At 39.7% G+C, this 20,242-nt stretch overlaps 1 protein-coding gene across 3 annotated transcripts; it reads right to left on the bottom strand.

Moving 5' to 3' along the window:
* Nucleotides 1-1,596: 1,596 nt before the first annotated feature.
* Nucleotides 1,597-19,927, bottom strand: LOC117432166 (double-stranded RNA-binding protein Staufen homolog 1-like). Of its 3 annotated transcripts, XM_034053695.3 has the most exons (15): nucleotides 19,704-19,926; nucleotides 17,022-17,317; nucleotides 15,219-15,340; nucleotides 13,856-14,012; nucleotides 11,578-11,716; nucleotides 11,228-11,399; nucleotides 8,868-8,966; nucleotides 8,170-8,382; nucleotides 7,521-7,664; nucleotides 6,823-6,969; nucleotides 6,425-6,500; nucleotides 5,818-6,137; nucleotides 4,951-5,073; nucleotides 4,365-4,444; nucleotides 1,597-2,494 (listed from the first exon to the last, which is right to left on the bottom strand). In XM_034053695.3, the coding sequence occupies exons 2-15, from the start codon at nucleotides 17,233-17,235 to the stop codon at nucleotides 2,407-2,409; spliced, it is 2,094 nt and encodes a 697-aa protein (XP_033909586.1). In that variant the 5' UTR covers nucleotides 17,236-17,317; nucleotides 19,704-19,926; the 3' UTR covers nucleotides 1,597-2,406. The 3 variants fall into 3 exon arrangements, with proteins under 3 accessions (XP_033909586.1, XP_033909594.1, XP_033909603.1); XM_034053703.3 differs by lacking the exon at nucleotides 6,823-6,969 and having other exon boundaries at nucleotides 19,704-19,927; XM_034053712.3 differs by lacking the exons at nucleotides 13,856-14,012; nucleotides 15,219-15,340.
* Between the last annotated feature and the right edge of the window lie 315 nt (nucleotides 19,928-20,242).

Genomic DNA, 20,242 nt, shown 5'->3' with positions numbered 1-20,242 from the left:
GGACATTCTCCCAGAAGGATTGTGGCTTGTCAATATGCATTTTAGTAAATTCCAGTCTGGCTTTTTTATGTTTTTCTTTCAAAAGTGGAGTCCTCCTGGGTCTTCTTCCATGGAGCCCACTTTCGCTCAAAAAGCGACGGATGGTGCGATCAGAAACTGACGTACCTTCACCTTGGAGTTCAGCTTGTATCTCTTTGGCAGTTATCCTTGGTTCTTTTTCTACCATTCGCACTATCCTTCTGTTCACTCTGGGGTCGATTTTCCTCTTGCGGCCGCGCCCAGGGAGGTTGGCTACAGTTCCATGGACCTTAAACTTCTTAATAATATTTGCAACTGTTGTCACAGGAACATCAAGCTGCTTGGAGATGGTCTTGTAGCCTTTACCTTTACCATGCTTGTCTATTATTTTCTTTCTGATCTCCTCAGACAACTCTCTCCTTTGCTTTCTCTGGTCCATGTTCAGTGTGGTGCACACAATGATACCAAACAGCACAGTGACTACTTTTCTCCATTTAAATAGGCTGAATGACTGATTACAAGTTTGGAGACATGTGTGATACTAATTAAAGAAACTAATTAGTTTGAAATATCACTATAATCCAATTATTTATTATCTTTTCTAAGGGGTACCAACAAATGTGTCCAGGCCATTTTAGAATATCTTTGTAGAATAAGCAATAATTCATCTCTTTTCACAGCTTCTTTGCTTTATTCTATGACATACCAAAGGCATGCAAGTATATATGATAAAATAGCTTTTAATTTCATCACTTTTCAGGAGGAATGAAGCATTATTTCAATGAGCTGTAAGGGTACCAACAAATTTGAGCACGTCTGTATATAGATATATATATACACACACATACCAAAGCACTGTAGCAGATGCTTATTTCTTAGTAGTTCTTAGTAGTTATCTAGCTGCAGACAGAAGATGTGACTTGCATAAAAGGATCTATGTTTTTTTTAGAAATTAGGCTAAGCAACGCATGGACTCACACCTGCCCAGTAGGGGTTGCTGAAACCTGATGATGAACTAGTCCCTCTGATTAATCACACCGACAGGAGCACAAAGACCAGTGCACTCTCTGTGTCAGGCAACTTCCAACCACTTAACACTCCTTTCATTTAATGACAGACTGCAGCAGAACTTTTAATGAGTGATCCAGGGCACTTCTCATTTACACCGATCCAACTTACCCATATGATAGTAACTGTGCTCAAAATAAAGTCAAGGAGACGATCGTTTTAGCTTGCGCCTTCTTGTCTGCTTAGAGCTTGATTCTATACCTTTTGGGACAAGCTGCAGCTGGATTTCATTGAAACATTTTACAGCATCAGGGAATAACATTAGATTGTCATGGAATTAACGCTACAAAGTGGTTGATGTATTTCAATTGTAACTGCTCAGATCTGCAGTCTTCAGTTAACAACAAAAAACACGGCTTTACTTTTTTTGTTATCGAGTTCCAAATTATTAACTACTGAAGAACTACTGGCCCATCAATCCTTCTCAAATCAACAACTTTATAATTTGCTTAAATCAAGTGGTGTTCAGATAACTATACACAATGTGTGAAAGAAAAAAGAAAAGCAGAACAATTTTTTTATTTTTATTTGGTGCATAAAAGCACACAGGTTTTACTTACATTCCATGGGGAGAAAAAAGTTTATGGTTAACAATGACAAGTTGAAGCATTACAAGAACGCTGCAGGAAGGTATCGTGCTTGGACCGTATGCAATAGAAACTTTGTCACCTGCACTGCTGCAAGCAACAAACACATGACAACACAAACATTACAATTCACAAAAACTTTTTCAGCCCTACATGGAGATGTAGTTAAACATTTTTTCTTAAAGCACTCAAAGAAAATCAATTGCTTTTTTTATTTTAGCTTTATCATATCCAGCATTGAAGTATGAGAACCTTACTCACTGCTAATTCAACAAAAGAACACCCCCTCCTTGAAGACTAACCTTGGGGTTAAAAACTGATTTAGAGAAGAACAAAAATTATGTTACTCTAATAAACTTAAATCTAACTTTATATATATATAAAAAAAAAAAACGTCTCTTCAAAACTCGCTCTGTAAAACATTTACTGTAGAACCCAAACCACATACTTGGATATGATTTAGCTAATCTTTGAATCAACTAAAATTTCTAGAAAAAAAAACAACTAAATGTATGCAATTAAACACCGAGAAAAAAAAAATGAACTTTTTTTTTTTTTTTTAATCCAAGTTGTTTAACTGAACATTTAAAAAAAGATTAAGCAACTGTGATGATTTAGATACTACAGTGGCTCATTAGCTGTAGCCCTCTAAAACAGTTGAGTTACATAAACAGTAAGCCTCTGATTTTCTCTGGTGCTTTTTTTCCCCCTCCCTTCTCAAGTCAAAAGCCGTTCACGCGGTGCCATCCAGTGTTTGTCCCATGGGGTTAGAGTTAGCCTGTTTAAGAAGACGGTCACTTTCCATTTCTTGTTTTCCACATCTACAAATAAAGGGTAACAGAAATTTAGGAAACATTTTTCCCCATCCCCAGCCCATGTTCCTCCCTAGGTCACGATCGCGTGACTGTCCCTGTACTCCAAGAGGCAATGCCTTTAAAGTAACTGCAGCTAACACAATAATTTCAGCTATTACCTGCTTTGAACTTCCATTTGCTACATTAGACCTTTCGCTACTGATTTTATTGTACTTTGCAACTGCTCTTACCTGTGATGTGATATTCTGTAATGAGATATTATGAAATGCAATACTTTACCATGTAATGTTTTGTAATGTGATACTTTGTACTGTGATATTTTGTAACAATTGTAAGTGACCCTGAATATGGGCGTCTGCTAAGAAACACATTAGTCTAAAATATGTAGTTTTAAAAGAAATGTGTTCTAGCATACATGTATTTTCATTAGTGATATACTTTGCTACTTTAGATGAAAGGAAGTCCTTAGTTGCTATGCCTTTTTTCAGTTGCACCTGAACTTGGAGTCATTTGACCTCAGCATGACATGGGTTAAAGCTTGTTACTGGCTGAAAGCATGTCATTCATTAGGGGAAGCAGCTGGTTGGTTAATGACAGGAAAGAAGCCTTTGAAAGGGTGGGGACAATTTCACCAACCAGGTGTTGACCAAGCATGTGCAATGCAGATTTCTTTTATCAAGTGCAGTACCAGATTTAATGTTTTACATGAAAACACCAGTTTTCTTTCAGAACTGCACATCAGAGACCTATACAACGAATGGAAGTACACAGCAGGTATTATTTATGGAATTATTCTGTTCGCTACAATCATTTTAATAAGTGACCCCATCATAAGGCACAGAGGCAATGTGGTTTAAGGGGGCTTGGGGGAGCTTGTGTTCCTACAGCTAAAATTCCCTTGGAGTTATGGAATATTTATCAATCTTCTTATATCCCTTACGAGTACAAAAAAAAACGCTTTAAAACAGGTAGCCTGACAGCTACAGAAAATAAAACAATAATGGAACCACCGTCTTCAAAATATTACAGTGCATGTAGGCTCCCCTTGTCATTAAAAAGTAAACAAGCAAGTATGATCTAACTGATACTGCTGGTTCATTTGTCTATCTGGGGAGTAGGTGACAGCCAGACAGCCTCCTTACCTGGGGGAGGTTCCTTCAGAGACATGACCGGACAGATAAACTAGCTCTTTGCTTCAGGTCAAATATAAATAGACTATGCACGATAATTTAAATCTTGTCAACGTATGTAACCACCGTCTAAATTACCTGTAAAAAGTATTTTTTTTCCTAAGCAAAATAACGAGTAGCATTTCTATGGGCCAAAACAGTTCCATCTTTTGTATTAAATGTTGCACCAATGACCCAAATAAAACAGTCAATAACATATGCCAGTATTGTTTTGTATTGTGTGCTGTTGGGAATGGAGTAACTAAGAAAAAAGCCCAAACATTTGCCAAAATAAACGTTTGTGTGTGTGTTATTTATATACTCAAATCTTTCCACAAACTACTAATTCAAACTTATTTTTAAATAAGATTTAATATGAGCAGAAATGTTTTTTGTTTTTTAAATACATTTTATAGCACTATTTAATATGGACAGTGGAAAGTTGTTTTTTTTAATATGGGTTTTTCTGCTTTAGTAGTCTCATTATCAATCAACAAATTAATTTAAAAAATACAGTGGCCTATGTTTGTTAATACAGTACCCAAGAGTGGGAGGGGAGTATTAAACAAATCCCAAGCAGAGATCATCTTGTTTAGTAATAATAATAAGAACTGTGGTATAGTGTGCCGTGCCTCGAGGGACCGCAGTGTGCCGTGGTGCCAGGGAAGTTTTCCACGGAACCCACTGTAACACAAAAAGGCACTCACACAGAAATTGGTCCGTTTCCAGATCTGTCATGAGTTTGTTGGTCCAGCTCTGACAGCAACTTCAGTATATTAAGAGCAGCCTGTAAAAGAATAGTGTACTTACAGTGAAAGTGTAAAACAATGTGCTACTTAGATAATAAAAACACCCTGCCAAAAAAATGTTATTACATCTACAGTGGACTAAGAATAGGAGTTTGCTTTAAAAACTGTTCTAAGGCAGATGGACTGAAAACTAACCGATCTTTTATAAAAAATAAAACAGACATTGCTTTGTTCTTTGTTTACTTTGGCAAACAAAATCTGACTAGCCTAACCGTTGACTTGATCAACCTATACCCCACCATTATAATGCATAGCAAGGTTTATACCTAACTGCAGTTAGCCCAGGATTACCCCTAAAAATAATTGGTGCTGGTGCTGTAAAATGCACTAACAATTCCAGCTATGGCTTATCGCAGATTGATATACTCAACCTCCTAGACATGAAATATCAGTGCTCTCGGAATAAAGTTGCATTTGAAACAGCCTTCTTCAATATCTGATCACAAGACACAAGCCCAGTTCCCTTTCTAAGGCTAGCCCTTACCATATCATGGCAGGACTCCACATCCTTTCCTATTCCATGGCTGATCAGCGGTGGCTGGGAAGAGCAGTTTATCAGAGACACAAACTCGTTCTTGTTGTTTTTAGGAAAGTCTTTATACTCGACCTGGAAAACAAGGGAAAGCTCTTGTTGCATTTTGATATAAAACACAAAATTATCCTGTGCTTCACTTGCAGCCAAATAAAGTAACAATTACACACACTCGCTGTGTGATCAATAAATCAAATGACCAAGACGTTGTAAATTGACTACAAGAGTCAATGCACTTTGACAGTAATGCAGTGTTGGACACCAGAGGCAGGTAACTGAGGCACTTTCAACCAGAAAGTCAACCAATGTCTTTTTTAAAATCTTAACTATATAAAAAGGAAACTGTCTGACAACCTAAGTACATTTGGTTTAAAACAAAGTAATTTTATGCTAGATGGCCATTAAATTTTGATCTCTTAAGCCAATTCTTGTTGCCAACAAAACATATTAAATCCTACAGAAAGCAAAGATCAGGCCCAACAGCACTCTGCATCCTGTCTGAAAGGCAGCCATGCGCCTTAATTGGTTACGACTACATTTGTGTGTTCACTTCAACCGATTCTACAGCACCAGTAGTAGAAATCTTATTTAAATTGAAACAGTAAAACTCGTGCCCCATGTCTGTCAATTTGGTTCGACTGCCATGACAAAAGCCATTGCAAAGTGTTTAAATCGCTGTACAAAGGATTTTAACTTGATGGATTTTACACAATCCAGTGTTGCAGAATGACTGCTCTGATTGAGACAAATCAATCAGGATTCAATTGATTTTTTGAATGCTGATAACCAGCAAGCCCCTGAAGGGCTCAGTTCCAGTACCTGCAGCCCCTGCACTTTGGTCAGGAAGTCAAGCTGTTCGGAGGGCCGGGTGAGCGGCCCGTGTGGAAGGTGCACCAGGTTGTTGTTGCTCTTCAGTAAGGTCTCAGCAGTAGGAGAGGTGCCCCCATACAGGAGCTCCCTGGCCATCATTGCTGTGATGGTGGCCTTGGCCGGGTTGATTGGGGGGCGGCTGTAGTCTTTGGTGTGATGTACTTGGCTGACCCCAACTGCCTGGGCCACTTCAGGGACCATAGGCAAGATCCCAGCTGGAAGCTGCTGGTGGCTCATGTATGGCATCCGGAAGTCATCCTCTTTGTTACCTGCAAGGAAGAAAAAATAAATAAATAAATAAATAAATAAATAATAATACCAACAGTGCCCACACCAGAGTCAGAGTCATTTTCACCTATTTAGATACTTAGATCCTCATGCTTTTCATAAGTGTTCTGGAAATTGCACCTGATTTCTTAAAAAGTTGTTTTGTGAAAACGTACTGTAGTTATTGCAGTAATTTCATTGGTGGTTACAGATTTGACCGACTTTTGTCCCATTTTAAACACAGGAATGTAAAAAAATAAAAACTGAGAACAGAGCCCTTCTCACCCACCTCTAGCTCTGTCCTCAACAGAGCCTGGCTCAAAGAAGGTCACTTTTCTTCCATCTCCGGGTTTCTTCACTGGAACCTAGCACAGAAACAGCACACACTCTTGAAATAAACCTCTCTCAAACACAGAGCCACCACCAAGATGTGATACTGCTGTATAGGACCACAGTGTTCAGGTCCAATACGAGGCCTGTATCTCAGAACGTGTACATTCTCCCAGTAGAATTCTATTAGCTGAACTATGATATCCACACTTCACTCCTGCTGGATTTGACACACACTGAAAATAGACATATCTAGCAGAGTTGAGTGATCTGCTTAGTTTCCAAACCCCAAAACAAACTGCTACCCAGATTAATGCACACAGTATAAACAATATATTCTATTGGAGCACTTTTCACCTTTTCGTCATTTTTGAGTGCAGGTTTTGTGGGCTGTGGCTGAGGCACTTTAAATCCCATTAGCTCCAACATCTTCTCAGCTGCATTGCGTTTAGCTACCTTCTTGTTGGGACCCATCCCTTCTGCAATTTGGTCGCAAATTTGAACCTGAGACAAAGGGGGGTGAATCAAGTCTTTGTTAACACCAAAATGTGGGCTCACATGCCCATTTTTATGTAATCTAGAATTGTATGGCTCTGATAGCCATATTAGACTATCCGTTTGCATAGTTTTGCCATGCGTTTTAAGTGTCAGTGATGATCTTTAACATTAGCAATGCAGACACTGGGTTTCTTTAAACATGATTGGTCGTGGAAACTTAGTGAATGTCTGTACCAAATTCGTTTCCAGCTTTAAAAACATTTCTTTAGGGAAGCATGTCATTGCAACTGAGCACATGTTACTGTTATACATATTAGTCCCTGTAAGTCGCCTTGGATAAAGGCATCTGCTAAATAAACAAATAATAATAATAATAATAGGCAAAGAAAATAATTGATCTTCAGAATAGACAAGATAAATAGCAACTAGGATGTTAGGGGGAACATATTTGTTTGGACCTCACCACTGCTCTAGATCCATCTAAAAAATGTCAGTTCCATACACACTTGTGTATAAGGGATAATAATAAACAATAAAAGCAGCATTGTCTTCCTGACCTGCATGATGAACTCCCTGCGCCGAGGAAGCCCCCTTTCTGTGACCAGGCTGTACTCGGGTTCTTTCTCTTTCTTGGCTTGCTGGATCTGAGCTAGTCGGCTGATGGGGTTCATTCCCTGCCCATATTCTGGGCTAGTCTGCAGCTGGAATCAAAAGGGAACAGGACTACAGTCTCAGCCAGTTCCAGCACTGGCAAACATAAAAGCATGAAACTAGTTTATCACTACTGAGCTTGAGGATTCTCTTTAGCAAAAATCTACAGACTAGGAAAAGCAAATTATTTATCACTCAATCACAGGAAAGACATTCTGTGTAGTATAAAATATCAAATGTGTTGCACCCTCAGAGACAGACTACTAGGATTGCTGGCTATAGTTAGTTGGCCATAAAGTTAATTGGACACATTTCATAAGTGTTACTGCATTTTCCCACTGAAAAGAACACAAAATGGAGATCAGAACGTAACGTTTTCACTAAAACACACACCACTGAAAGATTTGATCCCTCACATCTACGGAATGTGTGTTCCACAGCAGCATTGCAAAGTGGTCAGCTGACTTTATAAGCACATCAGCGATAGGTGCAACTTGAATGGAATGCTGCATGTCACAGAGCAGCTAGCACGTTATTCCTGCAGGCTCTTATTACCTTGACTATTGACCTGGTTTTCTTTTTAATGCGGGGTTGTACTTTCTCCACAATGGGGAGCGGAGAGAGTTTCCTCAGCTCCTCCAGCACAGCAGCGGCAGCGTTCTTCTTGGCAATCTTTTTGCTCTTGCCTTCCCCATCCCCAGAAAAGTTTCCTACAGATACTTTCATTACAAAGCTCTTCATGTGTGGGGGGCCAGTCTCTCGCAACACCTAAGAGGAAATGAAAGATAAACTTTGGAAAAGCGTGGCACGGTTTGATTTTAATGCTGTCTCTGAAACAGCTCTTCTAAAATGTTTCCACCTAAACTTTTGAAAAACTCAAAGGTGGCAACAGGGATTGCCACTAGGGGCACTGAAAACAATGCCCAGGCCAGCATATGGGATACTAGAGCACAAGTGGTCTAGATGGGTAACACAACCAAACAGTGAGTGCTGGAAGACATAGAAACACATTGACTGTATTTACAAAAACTGAGTGCAGAAGACACTAACCGGCCTCTCGTAATGTACTTACAATTGAAATCAGGCAACACAAGGTTTAGGCACGGTGTCCTCTGCAACAGCTGTGCAGAATGTCCTCAAAACTTATGAGCAGCAATCAATATGCAGATACTAGCTTTTTTAAAATAAAGTATGAAGTGGTTTTAATAGTTTGTCTGAAATGGCGACACCGATGAGTAGCTCCTGCCACTCACCTCAAAGTTCACAGGCATGTTCCTCTTCAGTGCAATTTCAAATACTTGGCTGATTTCAGATTTGTTGAGGTTCTCATTAGAAGATTCTTCCCCATTGACCTGAAATCCAAAACAAACAAAAAAAAACACTACCTACTGTTAACACAAGGTGCCTTTACACTTGAACAATAACTTTCTGCTATTTCTGAGGGCAGAAGTAGCTGTCACTTTGAGTTACACATTTGAACTTATTTTCTGGGCTTCAATTTGAAAACTTTAATCAAAGACATCTAAAGATAAAGGCTACAGTTTTTTTTACTTTTACAAAAGAGCTCAACTGCCTAGATTACAGCAAACATTTACAAATTATTATTATTTTTTTTTACTTCATATTCAAGAGAGGCATGTGCAGTTTTGTAATTGAATGTCTATTACACTACAACATGTTCATAGTTTCCTGTGTTCTTAACCTGAACGGGATGGTTTGCACTAAACACAAAAGCAAAATCTGTAATAAATGGTGTTGTCTAAAGCACACAACATTTGATCTTATAATCTAGAAAATACACATTGGTCCCGGTGAGAATTTCCAGTGAGATACTGAGCGCATTGTGGCTGCCGCTTCTCTCTCAGTTTTTATGTTTTCTTTTATATATTTTAGAAGACGTCTGATTTTTATTTGACTTGAGTTGATTTTATTATCACATATATTTGCCCTGTCCTGCTTATTTTGTGCTTTTGTGTCCTGCCGCCTTTCCGCTGATGGCTAAAGTTGCTGGGGAGAGTACATGGCCGCCTGCCTGTTCCCCGCTGGTTGCCTACTCTTTACCCTGGCTCTCTGTCTGCTCGTCTGCCTGCCTGCCTGCCTGCCTGCCTGCTCGTGCCAGTTCTGCTGCCTGGTGGCTGGCCTGCCTGGTTGCCTGGCCTGCCTGGTTGCCTGGTGTATGCTGCTGTATACTGCGTGTTGTCCAGCCTGATTTTTAAGACTTTCCTCGGCTGTCCGTCTACATGTTTGGCTGCGGGCTTGCTTGCCTGTGTGCTCTGTTTGTTTGCCTGCCCTGCCTGTTGCGTCTGCTCTGCTGCCTGGTGGCTGGTGTGCTTGGTTGCCCGCTTGCCTGTCTGGGATTGCACTGCTGTGCCTTGGTGCTTGCTTTACAAAATTGTGCCCAGCTGTATTTGCTTGACTGCCCTTCTGCCATGCTTTTTTCAAATGTACTTTACTTCTTTATAATTTTTTCTTTTATTTTTTAATGATGCTATTCCCTGCACAAGTCTCCTTTCTCTACGGAGTGGGGCTGCGCAGAAGATTCCCTCCGATGTTTCTGAACTTTGTAAAGCACTGGGTTTGCTAAACAGGAACTACAACACCCATCATGGCACTAGATATGTGCTTTCTGCCCCAGATAACATTAATATACAGATAGTAAAGTATAAACGCAAACATACTGTTTGTTTTGACACCACGGGGGTCACTTACCTCAAATTTAGTTTATATTCCTTGTTTAAATTCTGTCTCGGTTATACCCGCTTCCAAATCTTTGTATAATATATCTGTTGCTTGTTTGAATGTGCGCTCCCTTTTAAATAAGGCTCTCTCTGTACATGACAATCACTGAAACATATCGATATTCTTGGTCTTACTGAGACCTGGCTCAGTGAAAACCATTTATCCCCATTGGTAGAAACATCTCCTCCAGGTTACATATATTTTCATAAACATCGTGTTCAACGCCGTGGGGGAGGTGTTGCAGTTATTTTAAATTTGGTCCAAGATTTCTTGAACCAGCCAGATCCTTTTATTTCTTTTGAGTATATCACAATGTTTCATTCTGCACACTACTCCTTAAAGATTGTTACAGTTTATCGACCTTCTAAACAAAATCTTGACTTCCTAAGCGAGTTCTCTGCTTTACTTTCTTTTTTATGTCTCGCAACATAACGTGCACTCATTATGGGTGACTTAAATTTATCTTCCTTACCAACGTCTTCCATAGTGGTTCAATTTAACTTTATTATCATCTTTTGATTTCAGTTTGTTTCTGTACCCACTCATATTAAGGGAAATACTTTGTTTTTTGAAACTCTGCATTTCCACAAAACCCCATTTATCAGGGGCGATTTCAGTGTGTCGGAGTGTCTTACTGAGATTCAAACAGGGGACGGGACAGTCTCTTGATAATCCCTGTCGATCTGATCTCAGTGGGATTTATATATACTGCACAAATATTCCAGTTAGCTCATATCCCACTTTTCTGTTCTTTTTTCAATTATTTAGTGTGTGCAAATGATTTAATGCGATGTGGTAGTCTACGGCTCTGTGAAGAAGATGAAAAGGGGACACTGGAAATGATGTTTGGTTATTAAATGTCCAGAGCTGTCACCTCGAGATCCTTTTCCAGCAGGGGTTCTTTCTGCAGGGCTTTCAGCGCTTTGGCGGCTGCATCGTGCTTTGCAGCTTGTCTGGTTCTTCCTTTCCCATGGAACAGCTGCTCCCCAATTGACACTTCCATCTGGTACAGCACTGGCCCTACTGGGGAGAATGGGTAGTAGTACCTGGAATAAAAACAAACAGGTAAAGTTTAGACAGACAACAAGGAAAAAAGACATTTAAAAACAAACAGTACCCAAAATATATATTCATAACTTTAAACATGCAACCCTAAGAAAAAAAAAAAAAAGCATTAAAAATCAGACATTTGTCTTCTGTGTTACTGTGAGTATTATTACTTACCTTGGATAGGGGCCAGGGGCCCTAACATTGTAGTTGAAGTTGGGCCTCATTCCATGATAAGAGTCAATGGGCCTGTAAGTGGGCTTCTTTCCAAGTTTCATACAGAGTGCATTTAGCTCCACTGTGTGGGTCACGCTGTCTGTAGAAGAAAGCACAGGACTAAACATTACAACTTTATCATTCTGCAAGCATTAAAACCAAGAGGGAATCATCACATTTTTTGGGGGGTGAATTTTGTGCTCTTGAAAGGTGAGGGACAGTAACTGAATACAATCAGGCATCATGATCCACAGAAGCTTCCCCACACAGCTCTGCAAGCAAGAGAGTGCACCTCAATTCTGACCTGTGCAGCCCCTTTCTGCCATTCAGTCCTGGGCCTCTCTCAAGCAAAGTGGCCCAACTGTGTCAGAAGATGGGGTGGTACAAATAAATATTACACTGATATAGTACCTTGTCCCAATGGTAGTAAATACAGACGTGCTCAAATTTGTTGGTACCCTTACAGCTCATTGAAATAATGCTTCATTTCTCCTGAAAAGTGATGACATTAAAAGCTATTTTATCATGTATACTTGCATGCCTTTGGTATGTCATAGAATAAAGCTGTGAAAAAGAGATGAATTATTGCTTATTCTACAAAGATATTCTAAAATGGCCTGGACACATTTGTTGGTACCCCTTAGAAAAGATAATAAATAATTGGATTATAGTGATATTTCAAACTAATTAGTTTCTTTAATTAGTATCACACATGTCTCTAATCTTGTAATCAGTCATTCAACCTATTTAAATGGAGAAAAGTAGTCACTGTGCTGTTTGGTATCATTGTGTGCAGCACACTGAACATGGACCAGAGAAAGCAAAGGAGAGAGTTGTCTGAGGAGAAAGAAAATAATAGACAAGCATGGTAAAGGTAAAGGCTACAAGACCATCTCCAAGCAGCTTGATGTTCCTGTGACAACAGTTGCAAATATTATTAAGAAGTTTAAGGTCCATGGAACTGTAGCCAACCTCCCTGGGCGCGGCCACAAGAGGAAAATCGACCCCAGAGTGAACAGAAGGATAGTGCGAATGGTAGAAAAAGAACCAAGGATAACTGCCAAAGAGATACAAGCTGAACTCCAAGGTGAAGGTACGTCAGTTTCTGATCGCACCATCCGTCGCTTTTTGAGCGAAAGTGGGCTCCATGGAAGAAGACCCAGGAGGACTCCACTTTTGAAAGAAAAACATAAAAAAGTCAGACTGGAATTTGCTAAAATGCATATTGACAAGCCACAATCCTTCTGGGAGAATGTCCTTTGGACAGATGAGTCAAAACTGGAGCTTTTTGGCAAGTCACATCAGCTCTATGTTCACAGATGAAAAAATGAAGCTTTCAAAGAAAAGAACACCATACCTACAGTGAAACATGGAGGAGGCTCGGTTATGTTTTGGGGCTGCTTTGCTGCGCCTGGCACAGGGTGCCTTGAATCTGTGCAGGGCACAATGACATCTCAAGACTATCAAGGCATTCTGGAGCAAAACGTACTGCCCAGTGTCAGAAAGCTCATGGGTCATGGGTCCTCCAACAGGATAATGAACCAAAACACACAGCTAAAAGCACCAAAGAATGGATAAGAACAAAACATTGGACTATTCTGAAGTGGCCTTCTATGAGTCCTGATCTGAATCCTATCGAACATCTATGGAAAGAGCTGAAACTTGCAGTCTGGAGAAGGCATCCATCAAACCTGAGACAGCTGGAGCAGTTTGCTCAGGATGATTGGGCCAAACTACCTGTTAACAGGTGCAGAAGTCTCATTGAGAGCTACAGAAAACGTTTGATTGCAGTGATTGCCTCTAAAGGTTGTGCAACAAAATATTAGGTTAGCGGTCCCATCATTTTTGTCCATGCCATTTTCATTTGTTTTCTTATTTACAATATTATGTTGAATAAAAAATCAAAAGCAAAGTCTGATTTCTATTAAATATGGAATAAACAATGGTGGATGCCAATTACTTTTGTCAGTTTCAAGTTATTTCAGAGAAAATTGTGCATTCTTTGTTTTTTGTGGAGGGGTACCAACAAATTTGAGCACGTCTGTATGTATTCATTTGAATGAATTTTAATCTTGTTTTCCCTATTTCATTCACGGTTTCAAATTGAAATTAAGATTTTTTTTACCACAGGGGTGTTGGCAAGCTAATGATCTTGGTCCATTTTTCTTATTTGCTGGGGTATGAAATCGCTACGAGGGGTTCTCTGGACCCCACCATGCTCAGGACTTGCCCAGGTTACCTGGATTCTTGCCTGTGTTGCGAGGGGGGCGGACACTGGGCTTTGGGAGCGTGGTTTCTGCCAGAGCCCTGGCGGCTGCTGCATGCTGAGACTTCTTAATGCTGGTTCCCTCAGCTTCCCAATAATGTTCGTTCAGAGTCAGCCGCACTGAAAACACCTGTGGGGGTGGGGGAGCGTTAAAGGCATACCTCCAAACCCCGTGCTTTGAAACTGCAGTGACTGAGATTCACTTTCATACGAAAACACCCCTCCCTGCAGTCGGCTTTAATACGGGATTCCAAAGTTTGATCTTCTACTTCTTGAAGTAACATGCCCGGATGTCATTGATCCTTCAGTTTGTTTACATTACTTTGGGATTTTTCGCTGCAGAGACCAAAGCAGGGATGGAAATAATATTCCTATTGCATAGCAGTTTCATCCATTGCAGGTTTTACTACGAGCTTGATTAGTCACAGTGTATAGGTAACAACCTCATGTGCTTCTCATTAAAAATGTATAGTAAAACCAGGAATGGATCAAACTGCTATACAATGGAAGTCTTATTTACATCCCTGTCAAAGCTTCATTCCACACCCTGCTTGTACTGCTGAAGGAGTTCTGCGATAAGATTCAGTGCCTTTTGCAATAGTGTGATGAACCGTGTAATTTTAAATGGAATAAATGGGACTATTTTAATCGCCTAATGCTCCACAAAATTTATCAAATGCAGAGATACTTCTGCACATTAGGACACAAAGTGTAGTGTATTCCAATGGCAATAAATGGCTTATACTAATAAACAGACCTGTTTTAAACCACAGGGTTTCACTGACCCCAAAACCACATGCCAAGGGGTTCATTTCTTTCTTGAGTATCACCAGAAAGTCTGAGTTAAGTCAAAACATATGGCATTGTAATAAGCCTGTTAAATCCTATTAAACCTAGGACTGACAGTTCTCAATACACTGCTACTGCTACTTATGTCGAGAGGATTTACAGTACAGTCATCTTTTTATAATTTACATCTATTTAGTGTTACCAACGATATGCCAGCTTGGAGGTTTGGATTCCAGCCCAGAATGATTTAGCGCTCAAAAGGAACTGGTTAATGTCAAGTTAACAGTCCTTGATCAGTTTTCAATGACGTAATAATGTCAATCCAATTGAACAGGATAGAGATGGGTGATTGAAAAGAGAGCCCATGAGTGCACCTTTCAGAAACCTAATCCAGGCTGCCACTTGAAGTGTGATCTGAGCCTAGCACTGCGAATTACATTTGAAGCTAGGTTCAACAAAACCCAATTCAGTCCTCTGAAAGAAAAATGTCACCCCTTATGCTGAAAACCCTGCTCTTTGTCTAGTTTTTATAATAAAAGCGATTTACCTTGGAGTGAGCTGGTCCTTGCTCACTCAAAAGTTTGTACTCAGGCTGAATCTTGTTAAAACGGGCTAACTCATTCACGAGACACATTGGGGTTTTCTCTTTGGGGTTTGCCATGTTAGGAACTGTAAAAAAAAGAACAAAAGTTCTTTACTGTAAGAAACAGTTTCATAAACGACAGATGAACTGAAAAAGCAGGTGGCAGAACATCCAACCAATTACTATTTATTATTGCACGGGATGGGAGTCAGTAGCACCTGTTTTGAGGGGGAATGTTAAGCAGGTATGGAATTCTGCTATTTGGTGTGGGAAAATTCAAATGAACCCTCTGATCTTGTTCCAATACATTTCAGGTTCAAGACGCAGGGCTATGATGTATCTGGTGAAGGGAACCCTCTCCCCTTCTCTCTGTGGATGCTTGATCTCCTCCAGCAGGCAATCAATTAAAGAGCCACGTGAGACTAACTATTTATATGTTCCCGAGCAGATTTGGTAGGCTATAAAACTCTGACCCCCGGGGCCAGTATCACAAATCAGCACTTAGCAGGTGATAACTTTCCTCCTGTTTCACAAACCAAGGTCAGTACAGTTTTACAGAAATCAGTTCAGCTTTTGTAAATGAATAAATGGTAACTCAGGGATGGCAATAACACTCCTACTGCATTGCAGTTTCACCCATTCCAGATTTTATTACAAGCTTGATTATCCACAGTGTATAGGTCACAAGCGCAGGTGTGTCTTATTAAACTCATAGTAAAACCAGGAATGGATCAAACTGCTATGCAAAGACAGTCCCACCACTGGTAACTATGTCCTTCTACGGAATTAAACTGTTACACTAAAGCCATGAATTTCAGGCTAATGGCAAGCCCGAGACTTTTGTGGTGATGGGATCCTAACAGAGTCTTGAGCCCTGATATTGATGACTTATCGAATAGAACATTAATATGGATTGGCCCACTGGCTTCTTTGCACAGGGGAAATCACTTCAAAGGGGTAAACTTAGCTTCTTTGAACTGTCCTGTGTGTCTGTGGCTGCTCAGAGCTTAAAACCCAACCTGTAACTGGCATTTTCACAGAGAACAGCATTTAGCTGCTATTCTGAGCTCTATGGTCAATAAGCCCAAGTTGTTGTACTTTTCATGCATCTGTTACCGTGCATTAATGGCCAGAAGCCCTTATGATAGGTTTACGTCTCTAAAAATGCTATTTGGTTTACTGGCAATGCCATTTACAATACACACTGTGTGCCCTTTTTCATGATTTTACTACAGGCACTGCTTGACATGGCTATAAAACCAGTTATGCAAAATAAGCGCTTGTATTTGTCTCGCATGTTTTCTTAACACGTGTCAGGCCCACGCTCAAACACGATTTCTTCAAGAGTAGATAAGCAAGATGTTTATGGGAAACTTTGGAATGTGGGGCCCCCAATATAAATACCAGAGTAGCAATTTCTATATTCACATGAGTAGTATTATACTTGAGAAGTCAAAACCTGCAATAAATCTTTGCATAAAAATGTCACCCAACAACCTAGTAGTTTGTCACTTAAGATAACCATCATATACTCAAATATCAGCTACTGAAGGGACTGTAAATCAGTGCAAATTATCCAGATGTTACCTCTACTTTCTGTGGATTGCTAGAATTTCAAAATAATTTTAGCAGTCTTCGGGGAAAGCTAAACTGCCTCTGCTTGTGCTATTCTCTGCTCTGTGGTCAAAGTGCTGCCAAACCAGCAACGTTTCATGAGCATCAAAATTCCTCCCAAAAAACAAAAAGAAAACACAAAGACACCAGTACCTGCAGCTGAATTGATGGGAGTGGCAGAAGCAGAGGGAAGGGCAGAGTTTTTGATAGGATGGCCAGCGTTTTCAGAGGGCAGAGGCCCTGAAGCAGAAGGGATACTCATCACAGACTGGTAGACTGCAGGATTCAGGGGCTGAGGAGTGCTCTGCATGGGGCTCCCAGCAGACAGGAGGGCGGGGGAAGAGTTCTGGACCTGAACTTGGGACATCTCGGCTTCCAGTTTCAAGAGCTTCACGGCACACAGCAGAGGGGGGTTCAGTGCAAGTTTGAGAGAGACAGCAAAGCTCTTCCTGAAACAGAGCACACGAGATAATGAAGTCTCAAGTCAAATATATTAAACACAAGAAATGGGGATCAGTAAAGCTATAGGTAAGACAATGATCACTCATGTAAAATCCAGTTATATGACAAGTGGAATCCGTCAGCTGTCCAGTTTCACTGGGACTCCAAATTCTGTTACCTTGTTGAAACCCCACACCATACAGTTTGGATAACCAAACATCAGAAAGAGCCTGTGGCCCATAGAGACAGCAGCCAGTGCCAAACCGAATGACTGCTTGGGGGCGGAATCAGGACATACATTGCTTTTTAATTAAAATCTAAGACCTTAAAAGGAAAGACCACAACCATTTTTTTCTCCCTCACTGGTATAAAAATGTTGAGATCTCAGATTTTATCCACTCGGAAGACTGTAATCTTCTCGTACACTCTGCAATGTGTATTTTGTGACCAACACCATATCCTTGTGTTCATACCAAGTACTGTATGCTTAAAACTAAGTTTATTTTGAACTGATGCACTTTATCCTGTTCATCCACTGTCAATAAATGTAGACGTTTTAGAAATGAAATAATGAGCAAGTCCTTTATCTATTAATGTGCATGTCCACTGAGACTAACAAAATAATGTCATTCTCTTACTACTTGTATAAGAAATATTACATTGTCACATTAGTTTTAGTCAATTTAAACATGAAATGCGTAATGAATGACTTGTTTAAAAAATAATCCTAACCACACACCCTTTTAAAACTGGAATTGGTAGGTGAAACTGTGCGAGCATCTTATCCAAAGTAAAAAAAAGGTTTAACCCTTTTGCATAAGCAATTTCCGAGCTAATAACCCATTATCGGCACAGAGAGTTCAAAGCACACACACAGCCTGTTCCAACAATACAACTGAGATCCCAGTAGATGCATGAATGCAACTTTACCTTTATAAAGTATTCAATTGAATACGGATCACAGTTATTTGCTTTTCTGTTTGTTTTAATATAAATTATTCAACCAAAAATGTTGAGAACTTATTTACTGATTCTTCTTGTTCTCGAATCAGAATTTTAAACCTCTTGTGTCAGCAGTAGCTCCAGTACCAAGGAACCATCTTATTGACATTCCAGTTTGCTCATGCAGAATTGCTTCCATTCAGAACCATTAACAGTAGACCCAGCTGCTGTACTATTAAACCGTGGGATGAAGCAAAAGCACAGATCTAATATATAAAAGCAAAACTAAATCAGAGACCGACTACAAATGTCACTGACAGTTTAAGAAAAGTCATCATGGTTTTACATGTCACTTTAAAAATTGAAGCCATTAGTGCTTGTTGGCAAGTAAAAGAGTTTGTATTGAGTTCTGATTAGGTTGCTACCGTACTGTTTGACGCAATTTATCCTCTGACTTTAAACTCAAAGTGACATGTACTTGAAATGGCTTCAATTAAAGGATTAACAAGAAGCCTGTACATTTTAAAAATGAGAAAACACTGCTGTATTTAACATTGAAGTGCTGAATGCATTCACATACAACCACGGGGCAAAAAAGGAAGTCGCAAATCAAACCAATGTATTTCGACGCACAACACATATTTTAGGTAGTTTAATTTATCTGGAGAAATGTTTTTACTGTGCCTCAACAACACGGGCAAGAGTGGCGCTGCGGCCTAGTCTCTTTAAGTGAAGCCTGTATGCTGAAATTAAAATGAACTGCGATATGACAAGCATTTTAAAAAACACAAACGTTGTTAACTCACAAAAGCGGCGGTTTCAAATTCTATCCCCCGATTACACTTTTAAAAACAATGACATATTTACGACAAATAACCACTGCACTGAAAATCTGAAGACCTTGCTGTACTATACACTGTGCCGAATTGAATAGTTATTCCACGACGTTTAAATTTCCCATTATTTACAAGAATGAAAGTAGGTACCATCCATGCTGAACAACAATAAGAAATAAACACATAATCTCCAACTTCAGCTAGCAATAATAATGAATGACTCGGATTTTTCAAGAAATTGACAACGATGGCATTGATTTATAACCATGTCAACGTAAAAAATAAAAATAATAAATACAATAAATAATTTCTGCAGTAAATCAACATTATGCAAGTTATCGTGTTGTACTATTTAGTAAAAAACAACACAACAGCAGTGTAAGGTTACATTTTACCAATTATAATAAAAACACATGTATTCCCTTATTAGCCTCACAGTAATATTTATTTTCTTCAGCACATGGCTATTACAGCGTCTTCATTTTATTAGCGGTGAAAACAAACACAGAATGTATGGTTGTCTATGATGATTATGAACTGTATGTGATTCATAGACACTGGCACCAAACACACACTGTGACTGCTAATGCAACATTTAAAAATGTCGTGACCTCACCTCTTTGTTCTTCAGTCCCACAGATAAATGTTCCTTAATCCATGAGCTGGGGTGCTTGGGTTTTTATTTGATTCTGGTCTATTTTGAGGTGTTTTTCTTTTAATTAAATGTTGGTGTTGTGATGAGAAACAAGCGAACAGGGCAAACACTAAAGAGAATCAACCGGAGCTGCTCCATCCAGGAAGTGACCTCAGCGCGCACCATGCGCGCACTACACATAGCATACAGAAAGGGAAGGACTTCGTCGGGGGACAGAGAGTATTATTATAACTGGGGGGGTTTGTGTAACAACAAAATCAGAGGGGTGACTTTTTATTACGCATACAACCTCATCATAGAGTGCCGTATAGGAGACGTAAACGTGAAAGGAGAACTCTAAGGAAGAGATGACATTCAAAATGTTATCCCGAATATTGTGTGGTGTGTTTCTTTTTCAAAACACCAGAGGTCACTATTATGCGTATTAAAAATATATATACATGGGTCAGTTGCATTGTGTGCAGGTTTAAAATGTTAACAGCTGATCCGAGAGGGGTATT

The sequence above is a fragment of the Acipenser ruthenus genome, chromosome 29, assembly GCF_902713425.1.
Source record: "Acipenser ruthenus chromosome 29, fAciRut3.2 maternal haplotype, whole genome shotgun sequence".
NCBI lineage: Eukaryota > Metazoa > Chordata > Actinopteri > Acipenseriformes > Acipenseridae > Acipenser > Acipenser ruthenus.
The sequence above is the reverse complement of the archived record's forward strand: the minus strand, read 5'-3'. Positions and strand labels throughout refer to the sequence as shown.

Excerpts from the sequence above, each read along its gene's own strand:
- LOC117432166 (XM_034053695.3), bottom strand. The coding sequence starts at position 17,235 with ATGTCCCAAGTTCAGGTCCAGAACTCTTCCCCCGCCCTCCTGTCTGCT. Across the intron at positions 14,013-15,218 it reads AAGGACCAGCTCACTCCAAG|GTGTTTTCAGTGCGGCTGAC; the intron begins GTAAATCGCTTT and ends CCACCCCCACAG. Across the intron at positions 6,138-6,424 it reads TGTTGAGGACAGAGCTAGAG|GTAACAAAGAGGATGACTTC; the intron begins GTGGGTGAGAAG and ends TCTTCCTTGCAG.